General features: G+C 41.0%; 1 protein-coding gene across 1 annotated transcript in view; it reads left to right on the forward strand.

Annotated features, from left to right (window-relative positions):
* LOC140209904 (signal peptide, CUB and EGF-like domain-containing protein 3) overlaps positions 1-25,223 on the forward strand; it is a 373,983-nt gene that overhangs the window by 301,870 nt on the left and 46,890 nt on the right. The window contains exon 9 of the mRNA XM_072278560.1: positions 8,173-8,289. Coding sequence (XP_072134661.1) covers positions 8,173-8,289 — 117 coding nt within the window. The remainder of the gene's footprint in view (positions 1-8,172; positions 8,290-25,223) is intronic.

Raw genomic sequence — 25,223 nt, forward strand, 5'->3', positions numbered from 1 at the left:
CTTCTAAAGTCAACAACCAATTCCTTCGTCTTGCTGACGTTGAGGGATAGGTTATTGTCTTCGCACCATGCCGCCAGGTTCTTAATTTCCTCTCTGTACTCAAACTCATCATTACCCGAGATACGGCCTACAATTGTGGTGTCATCAGCAAACTTATATATTGAGTTTGATGGAAACTTTGCTACACAGTCATGGGTGTACAGTGAGCACAGCAGGGGGCTGAGTACACAGTCTTGTGGGGCACTGGTGCTCAGAGTGATTGTAGAGGGGAGCTTGTCTCCTATTTTTACAGCCTGGGGTCTGTCTGTGAGGAAGTTGAAGATCCAGCTGCAGATCTGAATGCTAAGGCCCAGGATCGGGAGCTTAGGAATCAGCTTATTTGGAATGATGGTATTAAAGGCAGAGCTGTAGTCAATGAAAAGGAGCCTTACATATGCGTCTTTATTCTCCAGGTGTTCTAAGGAGGAATGTAAGGCCAGAGAGATGGCATCTGCTGTTGACCTGTTGCTCCGGTAGGCGAATTGCAAAGCGTCGAGGTTGACCGGTAGGCTGTGGTTGATGTGTGCCATAACCAATCTCTCGAAGCACTTCATAGCAATTGATGTCAGAGCCACAGGTCAATAGTCATTCAGGCATGCCACCTTGCTCTTCTTCAGCACTGGGATTATCGTTGCCTTCTTAAAACACAAGGGGATCTTAGACTGAAGCAAGGAGCAGTTGAAGATGTCAGCAAACACTCCAGCTAGCTCGCTTGCACAGGCCCAGAGAACCCGTCCGGGACACCATCTGGGCCCATCGCCTTCCTTGGATTTATCTTCAGGAAGACCCTTCTAACGTCCTCTTCGGTGATGATGAATCTCGATGCCACCAGGTCCGGTTCATCCGGAGGGAGTGGGACTCTCCTCTTCTGTTCGAATCTTGCGTAGAATACATTAAGTTCTTCAGGAAAAGAAGCGCCACAGTTATTGATATTCCCAGCCTTTTCTTTGCGCCCAGTGATCTCATTTAGACCCTGCCATAGCCTACTGGCATCCCTTTGGTTAGCCTGGGCTTCCAAGTTGGCTCGATATTGCCTCTTGGCGCCCTTAATGGTTTTCTGGAGTTCATGCCTGGATTCTGTGTAGCGACTGGTATCCCCGCACCTAAAAGCCACAGCTCTAGCCTTTAAAAGGGACTTAACCTCATAATTCATCCAAGGTTTCCGGTTAGGGAATACCCGGATCATCTTGCGAGACACACAGTCCTCCGTGCATTTCCAAATAAAGTCCGTGACAGCTGAGGCATACTCATCGAGGTTAGCTGCTGAGTCCTTGAATACTAACCAGTCCACTGATTCAAAGCAGTCACGGAGGACCTCATCCGTTTCCTCCATCCAACACGACACTACTTTTGACACCGTGACCTCCCGCTTCAGTTTCTGTTTGTAAGCCGGGAGGAAGAGTACGGCCTGATGGTCCGATGTTCCGAAGTGAGATTGTGGGACGGAACAGTAGGCATCCTTGACTGCTGTGTAGCAGTGGTCAAGTATATTCGGGCCTCTAGTGGGGCAGGAGACATGTTGGTATAACTGTGGCAGCGCCTTTCTGAGGTTGGCCTGGTTAAAGTCCCCGGCTGTAATGAGCAAAGCCTCCAGATACCTGGTCTCAAGTTCACTGATGTTGGCATACAGTATGTTCAGAGCACACTCTGCACATCCACCTGGGGGGAAATGTAGACCACTGTCAGTATGACCGAGGTGAATTCCCATGGCAGATAGCAGGGACGACATTTCACCGACAGGTGTTCCAGGTCCGGGCTGCAGGAGCTTGTCAGTGCCACTGTGTCCGAGCACCACCCAGTGTTGATCAGTGGGCAGACACCACCTCCCCTCGTCTTGGCTGAAAACGCCGTGCGGTCCATCCGATGGATCAAAAATCCCTCCGGTCGGATGGCACAGTCGGGGGTGGTTACTTCGGGGAAGCGTCTGGGGCACCTTGAGGTCTCCACCATCACTTCTGCGTGGTCGTCAGCTCCGGAGAGGTGCTGGTCGTAGTGGGCCGTGTCTCCAAATGCTCCAGCACGGTAGCAGACCGAGGGTCTTCCGGAACCTGGTGGGCCTTGCTGGTCGGGTCCAGGTGCGGTCCGGAGTTTAAGAAGCAGTTCTGGCGCGGTGGTCTCCAGCTGGGTCAATAGCTTTGCCAGGGTGTTGTTGATCTTGATCTTGCTAAATCAGAGGTTTAGAAGGGTTTCTCAGGTATAGAATAGTGGAGAGGGCAGTTTGCTTGGGACAGCTTGCGCAAAGTCACCAGTTACCGGCGCCATCTTTAACTTAGATACAGTGGATTCTGTTTAATTAGAACACATCGGGAGCAGTTCATTTTGGCCCAATTAAGCGGCTGCCTCAATTAGCTGAAGTGCCATAGAAATAGTTTAAAAAGCCAAATTATCATTTAACTGAGTAGCAACTTGTGTATTTACATGAAATACAGCCAAATTAGAACACTACCAATACTACTACCAAATAGTTATTGACGAAGGAATTCACACAGTGTACGCTGCTATGTTCTTTTGATTGACTGTAAATAAGCAAAATCAATGTAGCTAATTAACTTCCTTCATACAAGCCTTTGACAATTCCGAACTCCAAATCTTTATTTTCATTGTAACATTCAAGATGATAGTCAACACCTTCAAATTCTTTGTAGGTCCTAATCTGTTGAAGTATGAAATCATTCATTTTCCCTCCTGGCCCTTTCTTGCATCTCCAAGCCTGAATGCTTGAAACCACAGTGAGAAAAACAGTTCTGAATTGTCTTACTGTTTATTCCCCATCAACTATGAGTGAAATTTTACCTCTTACTAAAGGAGACTATAGCCAATGTCGATTAGCAACCCAATTTAGATGGCCGGTAAATGGGATAAAGTATTTAGGTATAAGACTTGATAATGATGTAAAGAATTTATATAAACTTAACTATTTACCACTATTGAAAAAAATTCAAGAAGATCTTGACAAATGGATGATACTACCAATAACATTAGTGGTAGAGTCAATGTTGTAAAAATGAATATATTTCCTAGATTACAGTATTTGTTTCAAACATTACCAATACAATTGCCACAGAAATTTTTTCAAGAGTTAAATAAATGTGTGAGAAAATTTCTTTGGAAAGGTAAGATGTCAAGAATATCATTGGAAAAATTGACATGGTAATTTGAGTTAGGAGGGTTACAACTTCCAAACTTTAAGAATTATTATAAAGCAAATCAACTTAGATTTATTGCATCTTTCTTTGATGATCGAAAACCGTCATGGATTAGAATAGAATTAGATAAGATAGGAGAAAATACACCTGAAGATTTTATATATAAATGGGAATCTAAATGGATACGGGAAAAGAAAGAATCTTCTATATTAAAACATTTGATTGATCTATGGAATAAGATAAATGTTGATAATGAAATAAAGAAATCTTTATTAGCAAGGAGACCTTTGTTCCAAAACAGACTTATTCCTTTTACAATGGATAATCAACTTTTATATGATTGGTACCAAAAAGGGATTAGATCTATAGGAGACTGTTATGAACGAGGTATATTGATGTCATTTGAACAACTAAAGAATAAATATAAAATATCAAATAACACTTTCTTTTGTTACCTTCAATTAAGGGCTTACTTAAAAGGCAAACTGGGTCAAACAATGTTTTTGCCAAAACCCAATGAAATTGAAATTTTAATTCAAAAAGGAAAAATAAAAAAAAATATTTCTTGTATGTATAATTTGATTCAAAAACAGACAATTAAACAAGAAATCCACAAGTCAAAGCAAAAATGAGAAACGGACCTGAGTATTAATATTGATGAAACAAATTGGTCAAGACTGTGTCTTGACAGTATGACAAACACAATAAACGTTCGACTTAGATTAGTACAATATAATTTTTTACACCAATTATATATTACACCGCAAAAAATAAATAGATTAAATTCAAACTTATCTGATCAATGCTTTCGGTGTAATCAAGAAATTGGCACTTTCTTACATTGTACTTGGTCTTGTTCTAAAATTCAACCTTTTTGGATAAATTTAAGAGTCTTATTGGAACAAGTTACTGGAACTCAACTTCAACATAACCCTGTATTATTTCTATTAGGTGATATTGAAGGGATAAAACCGAAACTTAAACTGGATAATTATCAGAAAGAATTCATAAAAATTGCATTGGCAGTAGCCAGGAAGGTTATAGCAGTTACTTGGAAATCGGATTTGTAATTAAGTATGAATCGTTGGAACAATGAAATGTCTAGTTGTATTCCACTTGAAAAAATTACTTATAATTTAAGAGATAAATATGATACATTTTTGAATATTTGGTGCCCTTATTTACAAAAGATAGGATGGCATATTTAGTTGCTCCTATGATAAGGATGTTGGTCCCTTGGGGAAAGTAATAAATAAATATACTAAATTTATTTTGAATCCCATGGAGCATGTGGAAAGCTTCCAATATCCAGGCAGTTCTTCTTTCTTTTCCTTTTTTTTCTTTCTTTTTTTTTCAGGTAGGGGTAGATATTGGGGGGAAGGGTTAAGGGGAGGGGGGAGGGTAGACATTATCTTTCTGTGTAATCACTTTGAAAACTCAATAAAAATTATATTTTAAAAAACTATGAGTGAGGAAAATCTCTGCTTTTTGAACACAAACACACACAACTGACACCATTTAAAAACTGTTTGCTATAAGTGTGGTGTAGTGCCTAATGGCCACACAAGTGCACGAGACTGATGCTAAATAGAAACTGCTTGCCAACAGTCCCCTGTCCCAATTAAGGGGTACAGTGTCCCAAATAATCAAAGGGATTCTGGGCTATTTTCTCAATTAGTTTTTATTATTTAAGAGTTGTCCCAAATACGCGATTAACCGATATCTCAATTAACTGGGAGTAAGAGGTAGAGATATGCATTTAATGCCGCCCATTATCACAATAAAGTGCTCCAAAATAGTCATTTGATTAGTTAATTTCCTGATCTAGCAATACCTACCTCAATGAAGTAGTTATTTGTGCAGTAGAAATTGTCCTGTCATCTTCCTGAGTTGCACAGATACCTAATGCAAAGTTACAGGTGCTGCTCAGCTTGATTCACCCAGACTAGATTGTTTAACTCCTGTTCCACTTCTTCATCTTCCAGAAACCTGGATATCATTTGGTCTGAATTTGAATGCAAGGTCCCTAAACGGAAAGGATTGTGTTTATTGGAACTATATTTTGTCCATTCAGTAGTATTTATGTTTCACACTCTCACAGTCACACTCGTGCTCACACTCTCAGTGACTGTTAAATGAAACAAAGTGATTGAATATTTGTTCATTTTGCCGTGAGGGGAACTTGACAGACGTGTTTGTCGGGAAATCTGTGATCACTTGTGGATAGGAACATTCTAAACAGCTCTGCCTCCAACAGACAGGATGAGGTTGTGGTGAATCTTCTATTGTGAGCTGTCAGGGAAAGAAATACACCTCATACTGCAGTGGCTGTACATTCACTCAGCTACCTTTAACCACAGATGTATCCTCATGCTGTGACCACTGATCAGAATCGGAATCTGCTTTAATATCACTGGCATATGTCATGAAATTTATTGTTTTGCTGCAGCAGTACATTGTAATATATAATGAGAAAAACTAGAAGTTACAACAAGGAACATATATCCATAAAATAAATAGTGCAAAAAGAGAGCAAGAAAGACAATAAAATAGTGAGTTAGTGCACGTGGGTTCATTGTCCATTCAGAAATCTGATGGCGGAGGGTGTTCCTAAAATGCTGAGGAGCCTGTGTGTCTTCAGGCTCCTGTACCACCTCCCTGGTGGTGGTAATAAGAAGAGGGCATGTCCCGAATAGTGAGAGATCTTAATGATGGATGCCACCTTCTTGAAGCACTGCCTCTTGAAGATTCCTCGATGGTGGGGAGGGATGTGCCCGAGAAGAAGGTGGCTGAGGCTACAAACCCCTGCAGCATCTTATAGTCCTGTGCATTGCTTCCACACCAGGCTGCGACACAACAAGTCAGAATGATCTCCACCATACTTCTGAAGAAACCTGCAAGCATCTTTGGTGACATACTAAATCGCTTCAAACTCCTAATGAAGCACATTTGCCGGTTTGCCTTCTTTGTGGGTTGATTCAAGTGCGTTAGGCCCAGGACAGCTCCTCTGAGATGTTCAACACACAGGAACTTGAAACTGCTCACTCCCTCCACCTCCGACTGCTCCACGAGAAGTGGTGTGTGTTCTTCCAACTCTTCCTTCCTGAAATTCACAATTAAATCCTGGGTTTTGCTGACATTGAGTGTAACACCATTCAACCAGCTGACTCCCACTGCTACAAACATATTGGGCAAGATGTAGGAGAATCCTTTACTGTCTGTGTTGTGGGTTTAGCAGCTACGCACCAGATTAAATGGCCTATTTACATCACAGCCCAACCTACATCTGGAACTAGTTTGCTTTCTCGAGGAACAAAAATTAGTGTTTCGAAAGAAACTTTAAAAGGAGTTAATTGGTTAATAGAAGTTTCATAGCACTTTGTCCTGACATTGATTTCAGTAAATTAACAACATTCAAGAATTAATATACTACATTTCAGGATGTTTCAAAGAGCTTTAGTGCCAATGACCATTTAATTATGGTCACCATTGTACTATAGGGAACTGTGGCAGCCAGTTTGTACACAGCAAGTCCACAAACAGCACTAGGATTTATAATGAATGTCCGTTTTATGATGATGTACAGAGCACCGGGGATGTCCCCTGCTGCTTTTCAAAGTAGTGCTGAAGGACATTTTACATTCATGAGAGAGGCCAGACGAGACCTAAGATTAACATCTCTTTTGAAAGACAATGCCTCTGGCAGTGCATTGTAATAAATTTCAACTTGGGTTATGTGCTCAGTCTACAGTGCAGAGCTCGAATTTACAACCACCTAAATCAAAGTGTGGCTTACACTGAGCCAGGCTGGCACTTGAGGATACTTTTCCCCAATCAATATGAGTTTATGTTGTGTATTTATTGATTGTAAGCGGAATATGTAGTTGTAGTGACTGAGAGGTAACTTTTTCTTTGTTCCTGAATTCCAGTAGATTATAATTAATATGTGTATCCCCAGTATACAATTCATATCCCCAGGTATTTGTAATCCTCCACCATGTCCACACGGACCCCCTGGATGGAAACAGGGGTCACCGGCACCTTAGCTCTCCTCAGGTCTACCACCAGCTCCTTAGTCTTTTTTTCATTAAGCTGCAGATAATTCTGCTCACACCATGTGAGAAAGTTTCCTACCATAGCCCTGTACTCAGCCTCATCTCCCTTGTTCACCAATTTCTGAAAATAAACAACTCATAGAGGAATAATGCTTAATTTGAAGATGTCTTTATAGTAGGTGGAATTTGCTGTTCACCTTGTCAATCTGGAGTAACTGCAAGAAAAGTTATTCTGATGCTTCCTATTAATATTTTGAGAGACATAGTTTTGTATGGTAAAGAATCTGAGATATGTGACTGCATTTTGCATTAATGATGCAATGGTGTTCTGAAGGCCATGATAATGCCAAAGGGGCTGCTCTTTGGTCCCAGTTTTCCCTCTTTGTTCAGTCACAAGTGACAGGCAAATGGGTGTAAGTTAACTGCCACTGGGTCAGCATCCAACCTTGCATTAAAATATTATCTTATCAGTTAAGAAAGAGCTGTGGCAGTTGTAAGCATTGCACACGTTCACACACACAAGGCTCGGGTTCTAAATGTGCATCACATTCCGTTCGCTCCAGCATTCTGTCCCAAGTTTTATATCTTCCTCTACGAGAAATTGGTGGATTAAACATTTTAAATCGGTGATGACAACTGACTATAACACGTGGCTATAGACATGTGATTATTTGTAAATCACGAGACTCATTCTGTCTGTGGCATTCTCTCATTCCTGTGTATGCAGGCTGTCACAGACTCTGGCCATTCTTGTATCAGGCCTTTGCAGGCCTTTGGTCCACGACATTGTGCCAACCTTTTAACCATCTCTAAGATCAATCTAATCTTTCCCTCCGACATAGCCCTCCATTTTCCTTTCATCCATCTGCCTCATGGCTGAAGTCAAACTTATAACGTGCAGTAGTCTGATTCGTTTCCCTTTTCCTTTCTAGATATTGATGAATGCTCCTTTGATAGAACATGTGATCACATCTGTGTGAACTCCCCTGGAAGCTTTGAATGCTTTTGCCACAAGGGTTACACATTGTATGGACTAACACACTGTGGAGGTAGGTAAAGGTTGCCCATTCTCGTTTGGGTTTGGTATTGGTTATTATTGTCAAATATACTGAAGTACAGTGAAAAACTTTTGTTTTGCCTGCCACCCAGAGATATCATGCTATTCAGAATTAAATCAAGGTAGTAATAAGAATACAGAGTTGCAGTGACAGAGAAAATGCACCACAGGTAGACAAATAAGGTGAAAAGACCATGACGAAGTAGACTGAGAGGTCAAAATTCCTCTTTTAGCATTCAAGTCAAGAGTAGGGTAGAAGCTATCCTGATTCTGGAGCTTCCTGCTGTCAGGCTTTCATATCTTCTACCCCACAGGAAAAGTGAGTAATACTAGGGTGCAAGGGGTCCTTAATTACGTTTGCTGAATTCACAACTCTGCAATTTCTTGTCGCCCTGGGCAGAGCTACACTAAGCTGTCATGCGGTCTTAAGGAAGATTGAAGTTGCTTGAGACTGGCAATGAGTAATGCTATCTCATTAAACTTGAGTCATCCGTTGTGGCCTGTTTATATCAGGACATTCCGCAATCTGAGGTCTGTAATTTGTGATATTGTTAAATAATCTTTTATCCTCGTTATCATTCTGTACCCTATCAAAGCTGAATCATGCAGTTTGTCTACTTTGATTACCTTGATACGGGACTGTAAAAAAACAAATTGTATTCCCAGAAATGAGCTTGTGCTGGTATTATCATACCAATATCAACTAGATGCCAATGAAACAATTCCGGAACCTCAACAGTGTGGGAGTCTCCACAGGCATTTGAGGAAGCCGTGTTAACTCTCTTCCATTTAAAGCTCTTTGTACACCCTCACACCTCGCCCAGCTACAAACTTTATCCAACAAATTCCAATGCCGAGTCTGAACCCCATTAACCCACCCTCAATGGACATCAATCTGCCTCGTGAGTCTCCTTTCCATCCTCCCCATCTACTGAAGTTATTCCTTCTGACCACCAGTCTCCCGCTAGCTTCCTCGCCCATGATCCACCGACCTCCGCTTACAAACCATTCCGCCTTAATGTCAGCCCCCTTAGTGGATCAATGCCAGATTTCTTTACCAAGTTCCTGACCACAACCTTCCTCTGATCTCAGCCCCCTCCCCCCACGTGACCCAGAGATGACACTGGATTTACTTGGTTTCCCTTATGTGCTCTGCCATAGTGTCGCGGACAAACATCTGTGTAAAACTCAGAAGAATTTTTTTATTCTTGACAGTATTCAGTGCTGCTAAACCGGAGCTGTTTAATTACTGATCCGTACATTGTGGGTGTTGATCTGGAGGAAATAATGGAACCAGCAGCTGTTATGTCTTGTAGAGGAAAATGAAAAATGAAAATGAAACAAAGGAATTTCGGAAGCCATGGAGAATAGGTTGGGAAGGTTGGATTTCCTCAGTTAATTCTCCAGAGTATTCATGGAATAGGTGCCCTACATTTGTGCAGCTCTCCCCTCTGGTGTTAATTACCTTCAATTCCTCCTGACTCCGCCATAGACTAGTAGGAATCACCAAGCTTCTCTGATTAAAAAGACATAAATATACTGGTTGATGGGGGACTGGGTCTTTGAGTATAGAAGGATGCAGAGTTCATCATTAACAAGAGAAAATCTGTATTTTGTGTGTGATGCGAAGCTCATCCATGCTGGGCTAGTTCATCTTGCATAAGAGGACCTTCAGCCATCATAGTTACTCTCAGGACCCCTGCTTAAGGAAGGAAAAACATCCATTTGTTAATTCATGCTATTTCCTTTTTCAGTGAGCAGAGTTCCTACACAGCCTCAAATTACTTACAGTTTCTGAACACTCCCTCCACATTTTGATTTTCAATACTTCTCTGAAAGTCATCGTAGATTTAGAAATGATTTTCAAAATCTGAGGGTGGTACAGCTAGCGGAGCATTGCCATCTCATTGCTCCAGCGACCCAGGTACAATCCTGACCTTGTGGCACTTGTACATTCACCCTGAGGTGATGCCTGTGTCCTCTGGGTGCCCTAGGTTTCTCCCACATCACAATTCATTGATTTGTGTTGGTGAATGGGTGATTCTGAGGGATGAACGGGCCTGTTTCCACACTGTATCATTCGACAATCCAAGTGTCCTTCTCCAACACCAAGTGTTTAATAAACCTTCCATTGTTTAGTCTGCAAGAGAATTTTGTATTGCACATTGTAATCTCTATTTATCTGCCTACTGATTCACATCTCAATGAGATACAATCCTGCAGAGTCACATGTAAAGAGGGATTGTTCATTTAAATGATAGATAGCCCAGTGAATTCAACTCGCACCTACCAAAGTAAATAGCCCGTTCCAAGTTAAAATATTTAGCAAATGGGATTATACATAGCTGAAAATATTCTTAATATGACAGATCAATTGAGTTACTTAAATAATTGTGAAAATGTACTCTCCCTGCATGTGGAATGATTGGATCAGAGAATGCTCCATGTGCAAGTTTCCATATATATCATACTCAGTAAGAGTGAAACGGATCTCAGATGTTGGATCCCCGTTAATTGATCACTTTCCCTTAGCACAATTCTTAATTCCAAATAATATGGTGTAAATTGAATCATAATGACATTCAGAGATAATTCCAGTCTAGATCATGCAAGAAAAAAAACAAACGGAAGAAAAATAATTGTAACAGAAGTTATCAGTTGTTGGAAAGGGCCAACAAAGACTGTTAAAATATTTAGTGAATGGGATTATACATAGTTGACTTCCATCATAAATGTCAAGGTGGAGTGTATTGCCATTTGTACGTTTGTACGAGTACATGTGTGCACAGGAGCAAAGAAAAGCTTGCTGTAGCAGCATCACAGGCTTAGAGCCCCAGATAGGCAGCAGTCACAAGAAATCAGAAATTCAACATAAGCTGTACACTATTTCTCCAGTAAAATACAACTAGAACAAAATCTAAGTCAGTTTTAGTGTGGAGAGAATGACATAGTCCAGTACATTAAGAGATTGAAAAATAACTATTAAGTAAGATTAATAAAGTAGACACAATGAAATTTAATACAGTTTTGATCCATTTTCCCCACAGCTTAACATGCTGAAGAAAAATGACTAATAAAATATCCTTTATCAATTCTGAGTGAATTTCTAAATAAAGCTTTTCACTTCAGCTTATTTGAGATACTGTACTGTACTGCCTTAACTAGCTCCACATTGCTGAAGAATCTATTTTTAACTTGGTAGCTTTAAAAGCTTATTATTATCTGTAAATTGCAGATAGCTATGATATAGTCTAAACATTTCTCCACACTTGAGTAGAGGTTTTCTTTGAGAATCAACAGTTAGTATTACAGATACTGTTGCCACACCTTCAAACTGAACGTTGCCGAGGCTGCTTTGCAAGCATCCAAACAGCTATCTGACCACCGAGACTACAAGAAACACATTATAATTCCATTGACCTGAATCTATAAAGAATTCAATGTCATTACAGTCTTAGTCAGTTTTAATGATCATAATGAGTTGCTGTAAAAATGGATGATAGATTGTATAATTACAGTTTTAAATTCCTTAATAATTGATGAAGGACAGTGAATACCCGAGAGAAATACATGAAATAATTTTTTTAAACAGAATGTATTTATTCGGTACCAAAATACACTCAGTGGCCACTTTATTAGATAGAGGAGTGGGACCGGGTGTGGTTTTCTATTGCCTTAGCCCATCCACTTCAAGTTTCGATGTGTTGTGTGTTCAGAGATGCTCTTCTGCACACCGTTGTTGTAACACGTGGTTATTTGAGTTACTGTCGCCTTTCTGTCAGCTTGAATCAGTCTGGCCATTCTCCTCTGACCTCTCTCATTACAAGGCATTTTTGTCTGCAGAACTGCCACTTACTGGATGTTTTTCCACACCATTCTCTGAAAAACTCTCGAGACTGAAGTTTGTGAAAACCCCAGGATCTCAGCAGTTTCTGAGATACTCAAATCACTCCGTCTGACACCAACAAACATTCCATGGTCCAAGTCACTTAGATCATATGTCTTCCCCATTCTGATGTTCGGTCTGGATAATGACTGAATCTCTTGACCATGACTGCATGCTCTTATGTTGCTACTACCTGCATGGCTGATTATATGACTGCATTATCGAGCAGGTGTACTTAATGAAGTGACCACTATCAGGCACAATAGTCCCACTGCATATGCAGTTTATGAATGACTTCACTCCAGATTGCTTAATATGTGAGAATTTGGCTTCATATACATCTGAGAAATTGTATATCAATGATGGGACTTCGAAAAAGATTGGGATAACAATGATATGGGAGGTAGAAAAGGAACGGGCTTTTGGAAGTATGTTCAGGAACACCTCCACAACCGGTATGTATCCAGGAATGAAATGCTGCTGGACTTGATGCTGTGGAATGAGGTGAGCCCAGTAGAACAGATGTTTACAGGAAAATGTGTAGGGAATACTAATCATAATAGCAAAATGTTTAGTATAGCTAAGGAGAGAAAAAAAAAATAGACAGCTGGAAAAGGGTCAGCTTTAATGAGATGAGAATAGATCTGGCCTAGATAAATTGGAAACCAGAGATTTTCTCCTTGGAACACAGGAGGCTGATGAAGTATTTAAAATTATTAAGTGCTGGAAGATTAACTTGTAACAAGCAGAGAGTGTAGAATGAAAGAGCTATAAGTGATATAACACTACATTTTTATGCATTGAATAGCTAGAGCCTGTTGGGCACCATGGTAGCACAGCAGCCGGGCTCAATTCCTGCTGCTGTCTGTAAGGAGTTTGTACATTTTCCGCATGACCACGTGGGTTTCCTTCGAGTGCTCTGGTTTCTTCCCACATTCCAAAGATATATGGGTTAGTAGGTTAATTGGTCATGTGTGTAATCAGGCAGCAGGGGCTCATTGGGCAGAAGGGCCTGCTACTTACTTTGCTTTGTCTCTAAATGAAAACAAACCATCAAATGCACAGGGCACTTCCTGATGGATTCAGCCATTTCATTAACAGGGGAACTGGATAAGTGCTTGGAAGGAAAAAATGTACAAGGCTATGGGACAGGATGGGTGAGCGGGACCAGCTCTACTGTACTAGCGTAGAGATAAAGGAGACTTTACAGTTTGAGTGGTTCCTTCTCTTCTGTAACCTTGCTGTGATCCCAAAGTGATGCATTTCATTTCCTTAAGGCAAACTAGTTAATGCCTTTGGGTGAACTAGAATAATTCATTCCAACACCAAATTAAACAGAGAATCAGGATAAATGCCTTGTTTTGAGATTAGCAATCAGCAACTGGTGCAGTATGACAAGGAGTGGTGCTGGCAGCTCAATGGTTTGCAATCGATATTGGACAAGGGCAGCAAGTGTGCTGTATGAAAAACAAATAAGAGGGTCAGCAAGTTATGAAAAGGAAACAAGAGCCTGCAGAGGGATATGGTTATGTTTAATGAGTGGGCAAAAGTTGCAGATTGACTATAATATAGGAAAATGTAAAATCGTCCACTTTTTCAGAGTGAAAACAATGAATAGATAGGAGGCAGCAGAAAATGGGAAATGATTATAAAGAAAAAGGTGACTTTTGAAAGCAGCAAAGCCAATGACAGAGAAATAGGATCTCCTAGGAATAGACTGTTGATGGGAAAGCAAAGAGGACCAAGCCTTGGTGTAGGATGCTTCAAGGAACGTAGAGCCTGAGGTTAAAGCCTTGTGGAAGACCATGCGGAATTGAAGGCCTGTAGTCAGTTTTCAGAGTGGCAGTCTTGCTGCATATTTGTGGAGATTTTTGTTGGAATTCATCTGTGTCACAGCATTAAAAAGGGATTATCAATATCCATAAATCTGTTTCAAAAAGCTCTTTAAAATAATAATGTAGTTTGTCCGTGCAGGCTCCCTTGTTTAATTATATTCTGCTTCAAGAACAAAAGGCATCAAGAGTCCAATAATTTCCCAGGCTTGTAACACCTTTACGACATTGATCGTAGTAAACAATCACTGGGGCATCGTACCACGGCATTGCCAATAGATGATCAGCTGTCAGGGAGTGTTGCTGCAGGTAACCACTGTGAGTTATACTGAGAGGAATGGCAGAGTCCTCCAGGAAGAAGAAAGGAAACGTAGTGCCTTTTGCAAAAGCTTTGGCAGGTGAGAATCCATAAGGAGCTTTTATTACAATTGAAGCTTCCCCATTTTGTTGATAGAGAGATTTTTGAAGATGTAGCCTTGATTCAGGATTTTGACCTGGAAACCCCCCCCCCCCCACAACAGATGCTGCTCGATCGGCTGAGTCCTTGACTCCAGCAGATTGGTTATTGCTCCAGATGTATTTTTTATTTTTGCAATGCAGCTGTGAGTGGTGGCATATGTCAAAGAAATGGCCAGTAAGCACCCTGAGCCAAGGTTCCTGAGAGATAATGACCCTGACTTCCACTGTGAGATCAGTGCCTGCACTTGTGTCAGCTGCTACATGCACTTTTCAGAGGTTGCAGACAGAATTCCCAAGTAGCAAACAAACCTCAAGAGAACTAGACATCCAGGTCAATTTCATCCTCAAAATTAAACAGCCGGAAGAAATCCTACAAAAAAGTGCATTGTTTCCATATTCATAGGTTCATAGACTCATAGAGTTATGCAGCATGGAAGCCGGTCCTTCACCCAGATCACCCATGCTATGTACTCTTCTATACTGTTCCATTTCCTCTAAACCCTTCATCCCAGATCACCCATACTATGTACTCTTCTATACTGTTCCATTTCCTATAAACCCTTCTTATCGATGATATCTTTTAAACATTGTAATTTGTCTGATCACATGTGGGTTAATAAAGGAGAACATCATCTGACCAAGGAAGGGACATGTAGAACCTTCTTCATCCAGGTTTCAGAAGGAGGCCGTGACATTTTGCTGGAGGAACTCAATAGATGCTGTTCAGCCTGAGTTCCTGCCCATGTTGGGGCTGAAAGGACCGAGCTGGCAGACATTCTAGCCAATCACTTAAAATTAAGGATGTTAATGTAGTTGTGCCTTTGCATAAAAAGGAGGTGAAAGCTATAATTAAAGAGTCTATTCGATCACTGTGGCAAAAAAGTTGGGATAAAGAAAAGAAAGGACTGCATTTATATAAAATTCAGATGATGGTGGGAACACAACTGGGAGATGGATATACATGTTTAGTATTGGACATACTAGGTTGAATAATTCCTTCTTCAGATGTAATAAGTGTGATACGGGCATTTGTAGGGAGGGAACTTGTGAGGAAACAGTGCAGGATATATATTGTTTGAATATTGTTTTATATATTGTTTGAATGCAGTTCCTATGAGGTGCAAAGGAAACATCTAATCACTAAATTGAGATCTTCTTGACAGACAGAGTTTAACCTGGGAAGTTTGTTAATGTCACAATGTTTATATAGTGTATATTTGACTTTCTGAAAAGCTTAGATTTTTTTACTTTTTTGATACTATTTGAGTTTATTGGGGGCGCGGTTAGTGGATATACACCTGTCTCTTAGCTCTACACTCCAACTCAGTAGGTGCTGGTAATGCACCTTATGTTAGTCTGCCAACCACCATTAAATTTTGCAAGACAAAGAACTCTGGTAAGCAGCTAATCATAAAGATGAAGCCGTCTTTTCAATCAGCCAGATGGAGATGTTATTTAAAGTAAGCTTCTTTACCACAGTTGATAATTATTTTTATATCTTATTCAGAATCTGTTAGAGGTATAATCAGTTGGATGGTTGCAATAGTACCAGACAACTCTATTGAATAACACACATCATCTGCATTGAATTGCTTTTTAATCACCTCACTGTAGAACCATGTGTAACCAAATGTTTTAAAAACTATTGTATTATTTTTGCCTGCTTTTCTTTCTTGTATAGATCCATCTCTGTCTGAGCAGAATGTGATTCTGAAGAAGAATGTAATTTGCCACATGGATGACTAAATTATCTAACTGATCTCAAGATTTGATCTTTCTAATTCCACTCTTCTTAGTTGTTTATGTGGGTGCAAACATTCTGATGATCTAGCAAAAACTGTATACATTCCTTCTGTGATACTCATTCTGTGGTCCAGCACTTGTGTGCACACCACCCAAAGACTGATACTGATGAAATCATTCGGTGAAACCGTCGGCAAGAAAAATTAATTTAAAAAAATTAAAGTCTGTCCCGAGCCTCATAGGCTTATCAGGCCAGTGCTTATGCCGGTTTCCATGGCATGAAGCGACTGAGAGTACAAGACTTCCCCCCACCCCCCCCCGGATAGGACGCCAGTCTATCACGAGGTTAACCCCCAGCACTTTTGCCGGTACCCATTTTCAGCTGGGTGGGCTGGAGCAGTGTGTGGTTAAGTGCCTTGCTCAAGGACACGACATGCCGCCTCGGCTGAGGCTCGAACTCACGGCCTTCAGGTTGCCAGTCCAATGCCTTAACCACTTGGCCACGCGCCACATGTCAGAAAGAAAGGACAGTGAATACTCAGTTGTGGATATTCATCATTCCTTCTCAAGTAAGACCATGACATCTAGTCTACAGTGTTGTGATGTGTATGGGGATGGCTGATTGAACCGATCTGGGCTCGTTTTACACAGTTGACTGAAGTGTAGGGATGATGTGGCATCAGTTGTTCCTGCTGCTTCAGATTCTCTCTTCTCCCCTTTGCTTCCTCCATTCTGGATCTTTGCATGAGTAAGCATTGCTTTTCATATGGGTACTCTAAATAGGACAATCCAGTGTTATGTGTCAATGTTGAAGCTCTTCAGGGATGTCCTAAGAGAGTCTTTGAACCTCTTTTTCTGTTCACCACATGACTGTTTGTCCTCAGTCAGTTCTCCAGGGATTAGCTACTTTGGTATTCTGTCATCATTCAGTGATGTAGGACAGGGCCATTGACTTCCTATCTACAACCAGAGACAATTTGGTTTTGCAGACTGGATTGGAAGCACTGGTTGTTCTCAGAGAGCTAACTTTGCAGTGTCTTCCCTTTAGATACCTGAACATGATCAAATAGCTCATTTTCCACATGCAATTCCATTGCAATGTCAAAATTACAAATGGTGAAAAAACCTGAATTCCAGCAAACTTGATCTTAAATTTGACAGGAATTTACATTTGTTGCTATTTTGCTCTATCTTTTGGCTCCTTGTCAATTTCAGGTTTCAAGGTTTTGTGTTGTTTGTTAATTACTGAGGCTGTCACTGGTAAGACCAACATTTACTGACAAGGTAGGTGGTTAACTACCTTCATGACCTCTGGTAAAAGGACATGCACAGCAGATAGTTCAGGAGTTACATGGAGGGATAATGAAGGAGTGGCATTGTGCTTCCAAGTCGGGATGGTGCGTTACTGGCTAGTCTTCTCATGCATCTGCTGCTCTGGTGTTTTTTAATGGAAGAGGCCTCTGGTTGGGGAGATGCTGTCAGAGTAGCCTAGGAAGTGGTATTTTTGCAGATGGTACTTGAACCAAGAACTATCGTCCGAGGGCTGAGAGGCAGACTTAATATGGGCTTTTGTCCACTGATCAGTGATGGGTCAAGTGACGTGTTTCCAAACTGCATGACCCAGGACGTTGTATTTTGCTTTGATGCAGAATTGACCAATTTTACACGTGGCTCAATGAGAATTGAAGTCAGTAATTGTACAGAAATTATTGTGGTACATTTTCAGATGGGAGACAATGTGCACTGGTGAAGGGGGGAATGCATATTTAGAGTCCTGGGTGTCAGTACCTCTGAGGATCTAGCATGGACCCAGCATATCGATGCAGCTATAACGAAGGCACGACAGTGGCTATATTTCATTAGGAATTTGAGGAGATTTAGTGCATTACCAAAGACACTCGTGAATTTCTACAGATTTCTGACTGGCTATATCACTGTCTAGTATGGGGGGGCAGGGGGTGGTTGCAGCACTGCATCGAAATGAGCTGCAGAGAGTTGTAAACTCAGTCAGCTCCATCATGGGCACCAGCCTCCGTGGTATCCAGGACATCTTCAAGGAGCGATGCCTCAAAAATGCGGCGTCCATCATTAAGGACCCGCATCACCCAGTTTATATCCTGTTCTCATTGCTACCATCAGGGATGAAGTACAGGAGTCTGATGGCACACATGCAATGATTCAGGGAACAGCTTCTTCCCCTCTGCCATCCAATTTCTGAATGGACATTGAACCTACGAACACTACCTCATTATTTTTTTAAATTTTTGCACTACTTATTTAATTTAACTATTTAATATGTATACTTACTTTAATTCATATTTCCTCTATTATTATGTATTGCATTGTACTGCCATATGCTGGTGATAACAAACCTGATACTGACCCTGGCCCTGAGTGGGATAGTGTAATGATCAGGCAGTGTGGTATGGAGTACTTCCAGTGGCGTTAGAGTTGGTCTCATTCATCCAACTAACGTGGAATGGCTTTGTGTGTCACAAGGTGGGTCATTTATCATGGAATGACCTGCTTTTGCAGCTGTATTCTTTACCCAGTTGAGTTTCTGTTCAGTGGTGTGGCGTCTGACAGGATGTTGATAGTGGGGGATTCAGAGATAGTTTTGCCACTGAATGTCAAAGGTAGGTGGTTCGAGTCATTCCTGTTGGAGATGGTCATTGTCTGGGCTTCTGGGGGATAATTGTTACTTGCCACTCTTCAGCCTGTGCCAGAAGTTGATTTACTCCCCATTGTCTCCAGGTGTTGCCAGCTTCATTTGCTGAGCACTGCAAATGGAATTTGAACACTTGCATCCATCCCCATATCTGACAAAGCAATGGAAGGAATATTATTGATGAAGCTGCTTGAAGTGGTTGAGCCTGGGACACTTCTGAGAGGAATACGGGTATGTCGTTGTGGAGTCAGGATAACGGACCTCATTAGACATCACCCATCACCCAGCTATGACTCCATCCGTCACAATGTTTTCCCTCTGATATCCAGTGGCTTTAGTTATACAGGGCTTGTGGTTGCCATCCTAACTTAAATGCTGCCTGGTTTAGTCAGAGGATGGTGAACCTGTTGAACTCATTGCTACAGACGGCTGTGGATGCCAAATCATTGGGTATATTTAAAGCACAGATTGATAAGTTCTTAATTACTACAGGTGTCAAAGGTAGGAGAACGGGGCTGAGAGGGATGGGGCTGAGAGCCGACTCGATGGGCAGAATGGCCTAATTCTGCTCCAATGTATTATGGTCTTGTTGTCAAAGCCAGTCATTCCCACTTCACCTCTGGAATCAACTTTTTGATCCGAACTTTGTCAGTAAGCACTGCGTAACAGCACTATCCGCAACACCTTCTCTCACTTTTGGCTGAGAGAAGACTGACTGGGCTGTACCTAGCCAAGTTAGATTTGTCCCTAAACATCTTAGTCCTCCCTTGACAACTAAATAAATAATTCTTGGTTAAATAAGTAACTCAATTCTGCATTGTACCATTTTACCCTTAGAAATGTACTTGGTCTTTAATTTGCTGGGCAAATTTTGAAATGCTTTTTAATAAAACACTATTGTTGCACACTGCATATTATGAAGATTACTACCAAGAAATGTGGGCATAGTTCTGGACAGGATGCAGAGGAGGTTCACCAGGATGTTGCCTTGGGTGAAGCATTTCAGTTATGGCAGCACTAGGCCTATTTTCTCCAGAGCAAGTTTAGCGTGGACATGATTGAGGTATATAAAATCATGGGAAGTACAGATAATAAGAAGTCGTTCCCGACATTGGAGGTGGGTAAAACTAGAGGATATAGTATTTGAAAAGTTTTAGATGGCATCTGAGGGGCCCTTTGTCATCCGGGGAGTGGTGAATTCTTAGAATGCACTGCCTGAGAGAGTGGTGACAGCAGAGTTGTGGCATGTCTAGATGAGTACTTGGATCAATAGCCATGGTGAGAATGCTGAGAGGTGGCATCAACATGGATGGGTGATCACTCGGTCGGTGTGGACACGTTGGGCCAAATGACCTGTTTCCATGCTGAATGACTCCGTGACATATTTTACTTTGATGCAGCATTGACAAATTTTACACGTGTCTCAGTGGGTAAAGTCAGTAATTGAAAAGGAGTTTTTGTGCAAAGGTTAAATTGCTTGCAGCTGTTTTACTGGCATTCAGGGCACCCACATGATGTCAAAGCCCAGAATTTGTTTCCAATGAGACTTTCTACCATTATCAGGAAAAATAGATTTTAATAACATTGAAGGCTCAAAACAACATTATTTTAAGCACTAATTTTCTACCTGCTTGGGAAAATTTGGGTGCAACTTGCTGTTAAATAGAGCCAAAATGTCCCAGGCTGGAATCTGAATATTGCCACATAGCTTCTCCCTCAGAACTAAGTGGCTGTAAATGCTAGGAGAAATCCTGCAGGAAAAAAGGAGTGGTTCTGTTTGTTAGAGCAGATTGGTTGTCTGCCATATCTAACGATGACAGAATGAAGAGACCCAAGCAGCAGTTTTTAAAATGGAAAAGCCTTTGCACTGGGCAGTTCCACTCTCTCAACCTCAGAAGTTCAGGTCCAGTGGTACGAGTGGTCATCATATCTGTAGTCTTCCTTGGTTGCAGTAGATGACCATGACTACTTCCGTGCCCTTTGGTCTCCACGAAGCCTTGGATCTGGCTTTGCATGCTAAGGCAGGCATGTCCCTATCTCACCAGGGTATGAGGCCAGCCGACTGCCCCCACAGGTTTAGTCTGCCTCTTGAAACATGTAAACAGCTATTTTTGTCCTGAATGTCCGGTGGGGACCAAAGGTGAGTGAGCTGCCCCAGAATGGGCATGACAAGCCCCTTCACCAGAGATGCCACCGTTCCCTGGACACCCTACACACCTCCATCTGGTCAGAAATGAGTAAAAAAACACAGGGAAGTTGTGAGACCATGTAGGGGGTGGTAGAGATAGGAAATGATTCATAGAAACATAGAAAATAGGTGCAGGAGTAGGCCATTCGGCCCTTTGAGCCTGCACCGCCATTTATTATGATCATGGCTGATCATCCAACTCAGAACCCCGCCCCAGCCTTCCCTCCATACCCCCTGATCCCCGTCGCCACAAGGGCCATATCTAACTCCCTCTTAAATATAGCCAATGAACTGGCCTCAACTGTTTCCTGTGGCAGAGAATTCCACAGATTCACCACTCTCTGTGTGAAGAAGTTTTTCCTAATCTCGGTCCTAAAAGGCTTCCCCTTTATCCTCAAACTGTGGCCCCTTGTTCTGGACAATTAATGCCACATAATTGTCGATGTTCAATTTTAGTTGGTTCATTTTTAATAATCAAAACAATAGAAGAAAATTAGCAAAGGGGTTTCTATAGACAGATTACAGAAACAGTGAGCCAGGCTTGAGGAGCTAAATAGCCTCCTCTTGATTTCTTATTTCTCTATATTGTCGTGAGACAATCTCAACGTTTTCAGAGGCAAATCTGCCATTGCCTTCTTAATTGATGCTTGATAATTAAAACACATAAAATGATGCTTGTTATGAACTAATGTTAGATCTTACTGCTGCTGTGGTTTAAAAGGCTGTATTCGACAGGACACTTGTATCAGAAACCGTAATGATTTAGCAGGAAAGAGAAGACTAAAAGCTGTTGAGTTATCCATCATAAGTTATTAACAATTTCCCATTGGTCTGGAGAACCCATCATAGCTTTAAATGTATTGGAATTAAATAACAAAGCCAGTCACTTGCCTACACGTTTAAAATAAACCTGATTCTGATTCTGATCCTTAACATTGTTGCAAGCTGCAGGGTCTGAGTATTTTGTGTTTACAGTGGGTGGACGTTAAGTTGGTATGCCAGTATGTAACTTACTTGCAAACCAACTGTGTTGAATGCATCCTTTTACATGACAGCATGCATAGGGCACACAGTCAGGTTGGAAGTTGTCATGTTGCTTTGATTCAGTGTGTTTACGTATGTCAGACAGGTGTGACCTTTCAAGTGGAGTGGTGACCTCTGCACACTTCACCCAGCAGTATTCATTATAGTGTGACTGATGGGAAATCCTAGTAAGGTGGTTATTAATTGGATGAGGTATCAAAACAGCTTTATAGTCTACAAAATGGAAAACAATTGTTTTCGCAGCTTCAGTCTATTAAATCGTTAAAGCTCACAAGCTGCCAACACTAGAGCACTCAAATTATCAAATCTTAAAGATAGCTGATGTGCATTTATCATGGTTTGAGAGTATGTCTCTATTTCAGCATCAAATATAATGTTTCCCCTCCCCTTTGTTCCTGGCTAGCAGCCTTTGCTCTGTTAGCCATCTCTTGGAGCTTTACTGGAGTAAATATTTGATGTTTATTATTATGGATCTGCCACTGGAAACATTCCTACTTATAGTAAAGCCAGTGAGCAGTGTGAAGATTGGATCAAGCCAGCAAACATCCTATAGAAGTGATCCAAAATGCAGAAATTTTAGCGTTGCAATATCTTTATTTAATGAGCCCTGTCCCTTGGCTGCCTCCCTGAACTGCATTCTGTGTGCGTATTGCAAGTGATCCCACAAGGCATTTCAGGATCTTGAAGCAACTACTCCATCCTCACCTTTGGTGCCATTTGTGTGAAGATTGTACATGATTCCTAGTGGGTTTACCTGGCGTGTTCTGGTCTCCTCCCATATCCAAAGACAAGTGATAAAGTTGCCCCAGTTGAGTGCCAGAAACTGGAGGAAGGTTGATGGAAGATATTTTTTAGGAGAATTTTTTTAACAAAATATACTTCATTCAAAAATAAAATTATGTACAGTAAACCATTCAATGACTGTCAATCCTTTATAGACATTTCCAATACATTCTATGCATTTCCACACTTTTAGCCACCCACGTGGCACTCTGTTATTTCATCTTTCCACACCATTTCTGAGGGGTATACTCCCGACCACCCGACCCCTCCCACTCCCGCGGGAGAAGAACCCTATACCGTGATCCTTCCCCACCGGGCCCTTGCGGTGGCTGCACCGAGTTTCACTGCGTCCCTCAGCACGTACTCCTGCAGCCGGGAATGTGCCAGTTGGCAGCATTCTCCCACGGACATCTCCATGTGCTGGTAGACCATCAAGTTGATAATGTTTTTTTTAATTTCAAAATATACTTTATTCAAAAATAAAATTATATACAATAAACCATTCAATAACTTTCCATCCTTTACATACGTTTCCATTATGGTAATGCTTCATTTGCCCAAGATCTGCTTTCATCTTTTTCAGCTTTGGTTACATTCTATATTTCTTCCCCTTTCTGCCCATGTTACATAATAAGTTTAGGATGAGAAAATAGGTGATTGGTTGAATCTTGATATCATCCCAAAATTATCTGTTGCGAGGTGGCACTGCGCCTGATGTCATTGAACAGCCTGTCAAGAGGCAACTAAGATTTTACAAAAAGCACTGCACCAGAAACAAGCTAAAATGAATGCAAATTCCTTGAAGTATCCACTTAATCAGTGTGAAGTGAGAGGCAGGAGCTGCCAGGTAATCTCAGGCACTTCAGTAGGTATGCAATGAACACAACAGAGCAACGAAGTTGTAAAACATCCTAGGGTTCTTCATGACAACAGTTACTGAACAAAACTTGAGAAAAGCTTCAACTGGGAGATAAATGCAGACTAAAAACGTCTCACAGATCAGGAAAAAAGTGATGAACTGTTGTATTCTTTTCCTCCTCCTCCCCCACAGACTGTGTAGCCTATGTTTCCTTGTTATGTTACTGAGATTTATAACCACAGAACTGCCCTTTGCCAGTGGCCTTGAGTTTGAAGACATGAATTGTTATTAACAGCTTCTAAAATTCAATTAGAGTTGACAAGGGATTGTATTCAAGAAATGTTATGTGCATTTTATTTGCATTTTTGATTTTTTAACTTTTCTTTTCGCTGCAGCTATTTTTTTCTTCATTGAATACTTCATGCTTTGCAACTTTGATTTTCCTTTCCCCATGTGTTTAGTCGAATACATTTTAAAATATCTACATCACTAAATATTTATTTCCTATCCTTTTATATTTTTGATTTTTCTTTCTTTCCTGTCCATTTTCCTCAGTGTTGAAATAGAAACATTTTTGAGTTGCTATGGATATGTACTTAAAGAGCCTGTAGTCAAGCAAACAACAGAAAATTGCCATTAATGTAATACATTTAACAGGAAGTAGTCTCTGCAGAACGGACATGTAAACTGGTGCTATTGTCATTCTTCTGGTTCCAGGTTATCGGGTTGTTGTTTGGATACCACAACACAGCACTTGTAAACTTGGGTCTTAGATCTGAAACCAGTTAATGGTATCAACAACAAAATAGCCTTAGTGAGGAAAATTGCTTTAAAAGGATACAGACATCTCACCTCTCCCGGAAGGTCCGGGAGTCTCCCGCAAATTAATAGTGGCTCCCTGAAGCCCGCAATTTATATACAATGTCCCAGAAAATGATTTTTTTCAGAGGGCGCTGTACTTAAGTCAAATGTTTAGCTTGTTAGTACATTTCATTTGATATAAGAAAGAGATACATTCTCATAAAATGTTTAGTTAAGCAAAAAGGGAAATGCATTCTCGAAGTCAAAGTCAAGTTTATTGTCATTGCACAAGTATATGTGTGCACAGGTGCAACGAAAAACTTACTTTCAGCAGCATCTCAGGCACAGATGTCAGATATGCAGCTTTCAGAAAAAATCCATGAATTATACAGTTTTTAATGAGAAACAACACGATTAGAAAAAAAACAAAAAAAACTTCGTAGTGCACAGTGAAAAAGTGGTGATAGTGATGCTGTACTTAGGTAGTGGTTAGAGTTGTGCAAGTTGGTTGGTTGAAGAGGTGATGGTAACATAGCGTTTAGTGAAATGCTATTATAGTACAGGGCGTTCTGTAAGGCATCTCTGTACAACCACGTGGAATGCGTGGTTTTCCCAGGTCCTCCAGTTTCCTTCCACAGTCCAAAGACTTACTGTCTTTGGTCT

Source organism: Mobula birostris, chromosome 14, assembly GCF_030028105.1.
Source record: "Mobula birostris isolate sMobBir1 chromosome 14, sMobBir1.hap1, whole genome shotgun sequence".
Lineage (NCBI taxonomy): Eukaryota > Metazoa > Chordata > Chondrichthyes > Myliobatiformes > Myliobatidae > Mobula > Mobula birostris.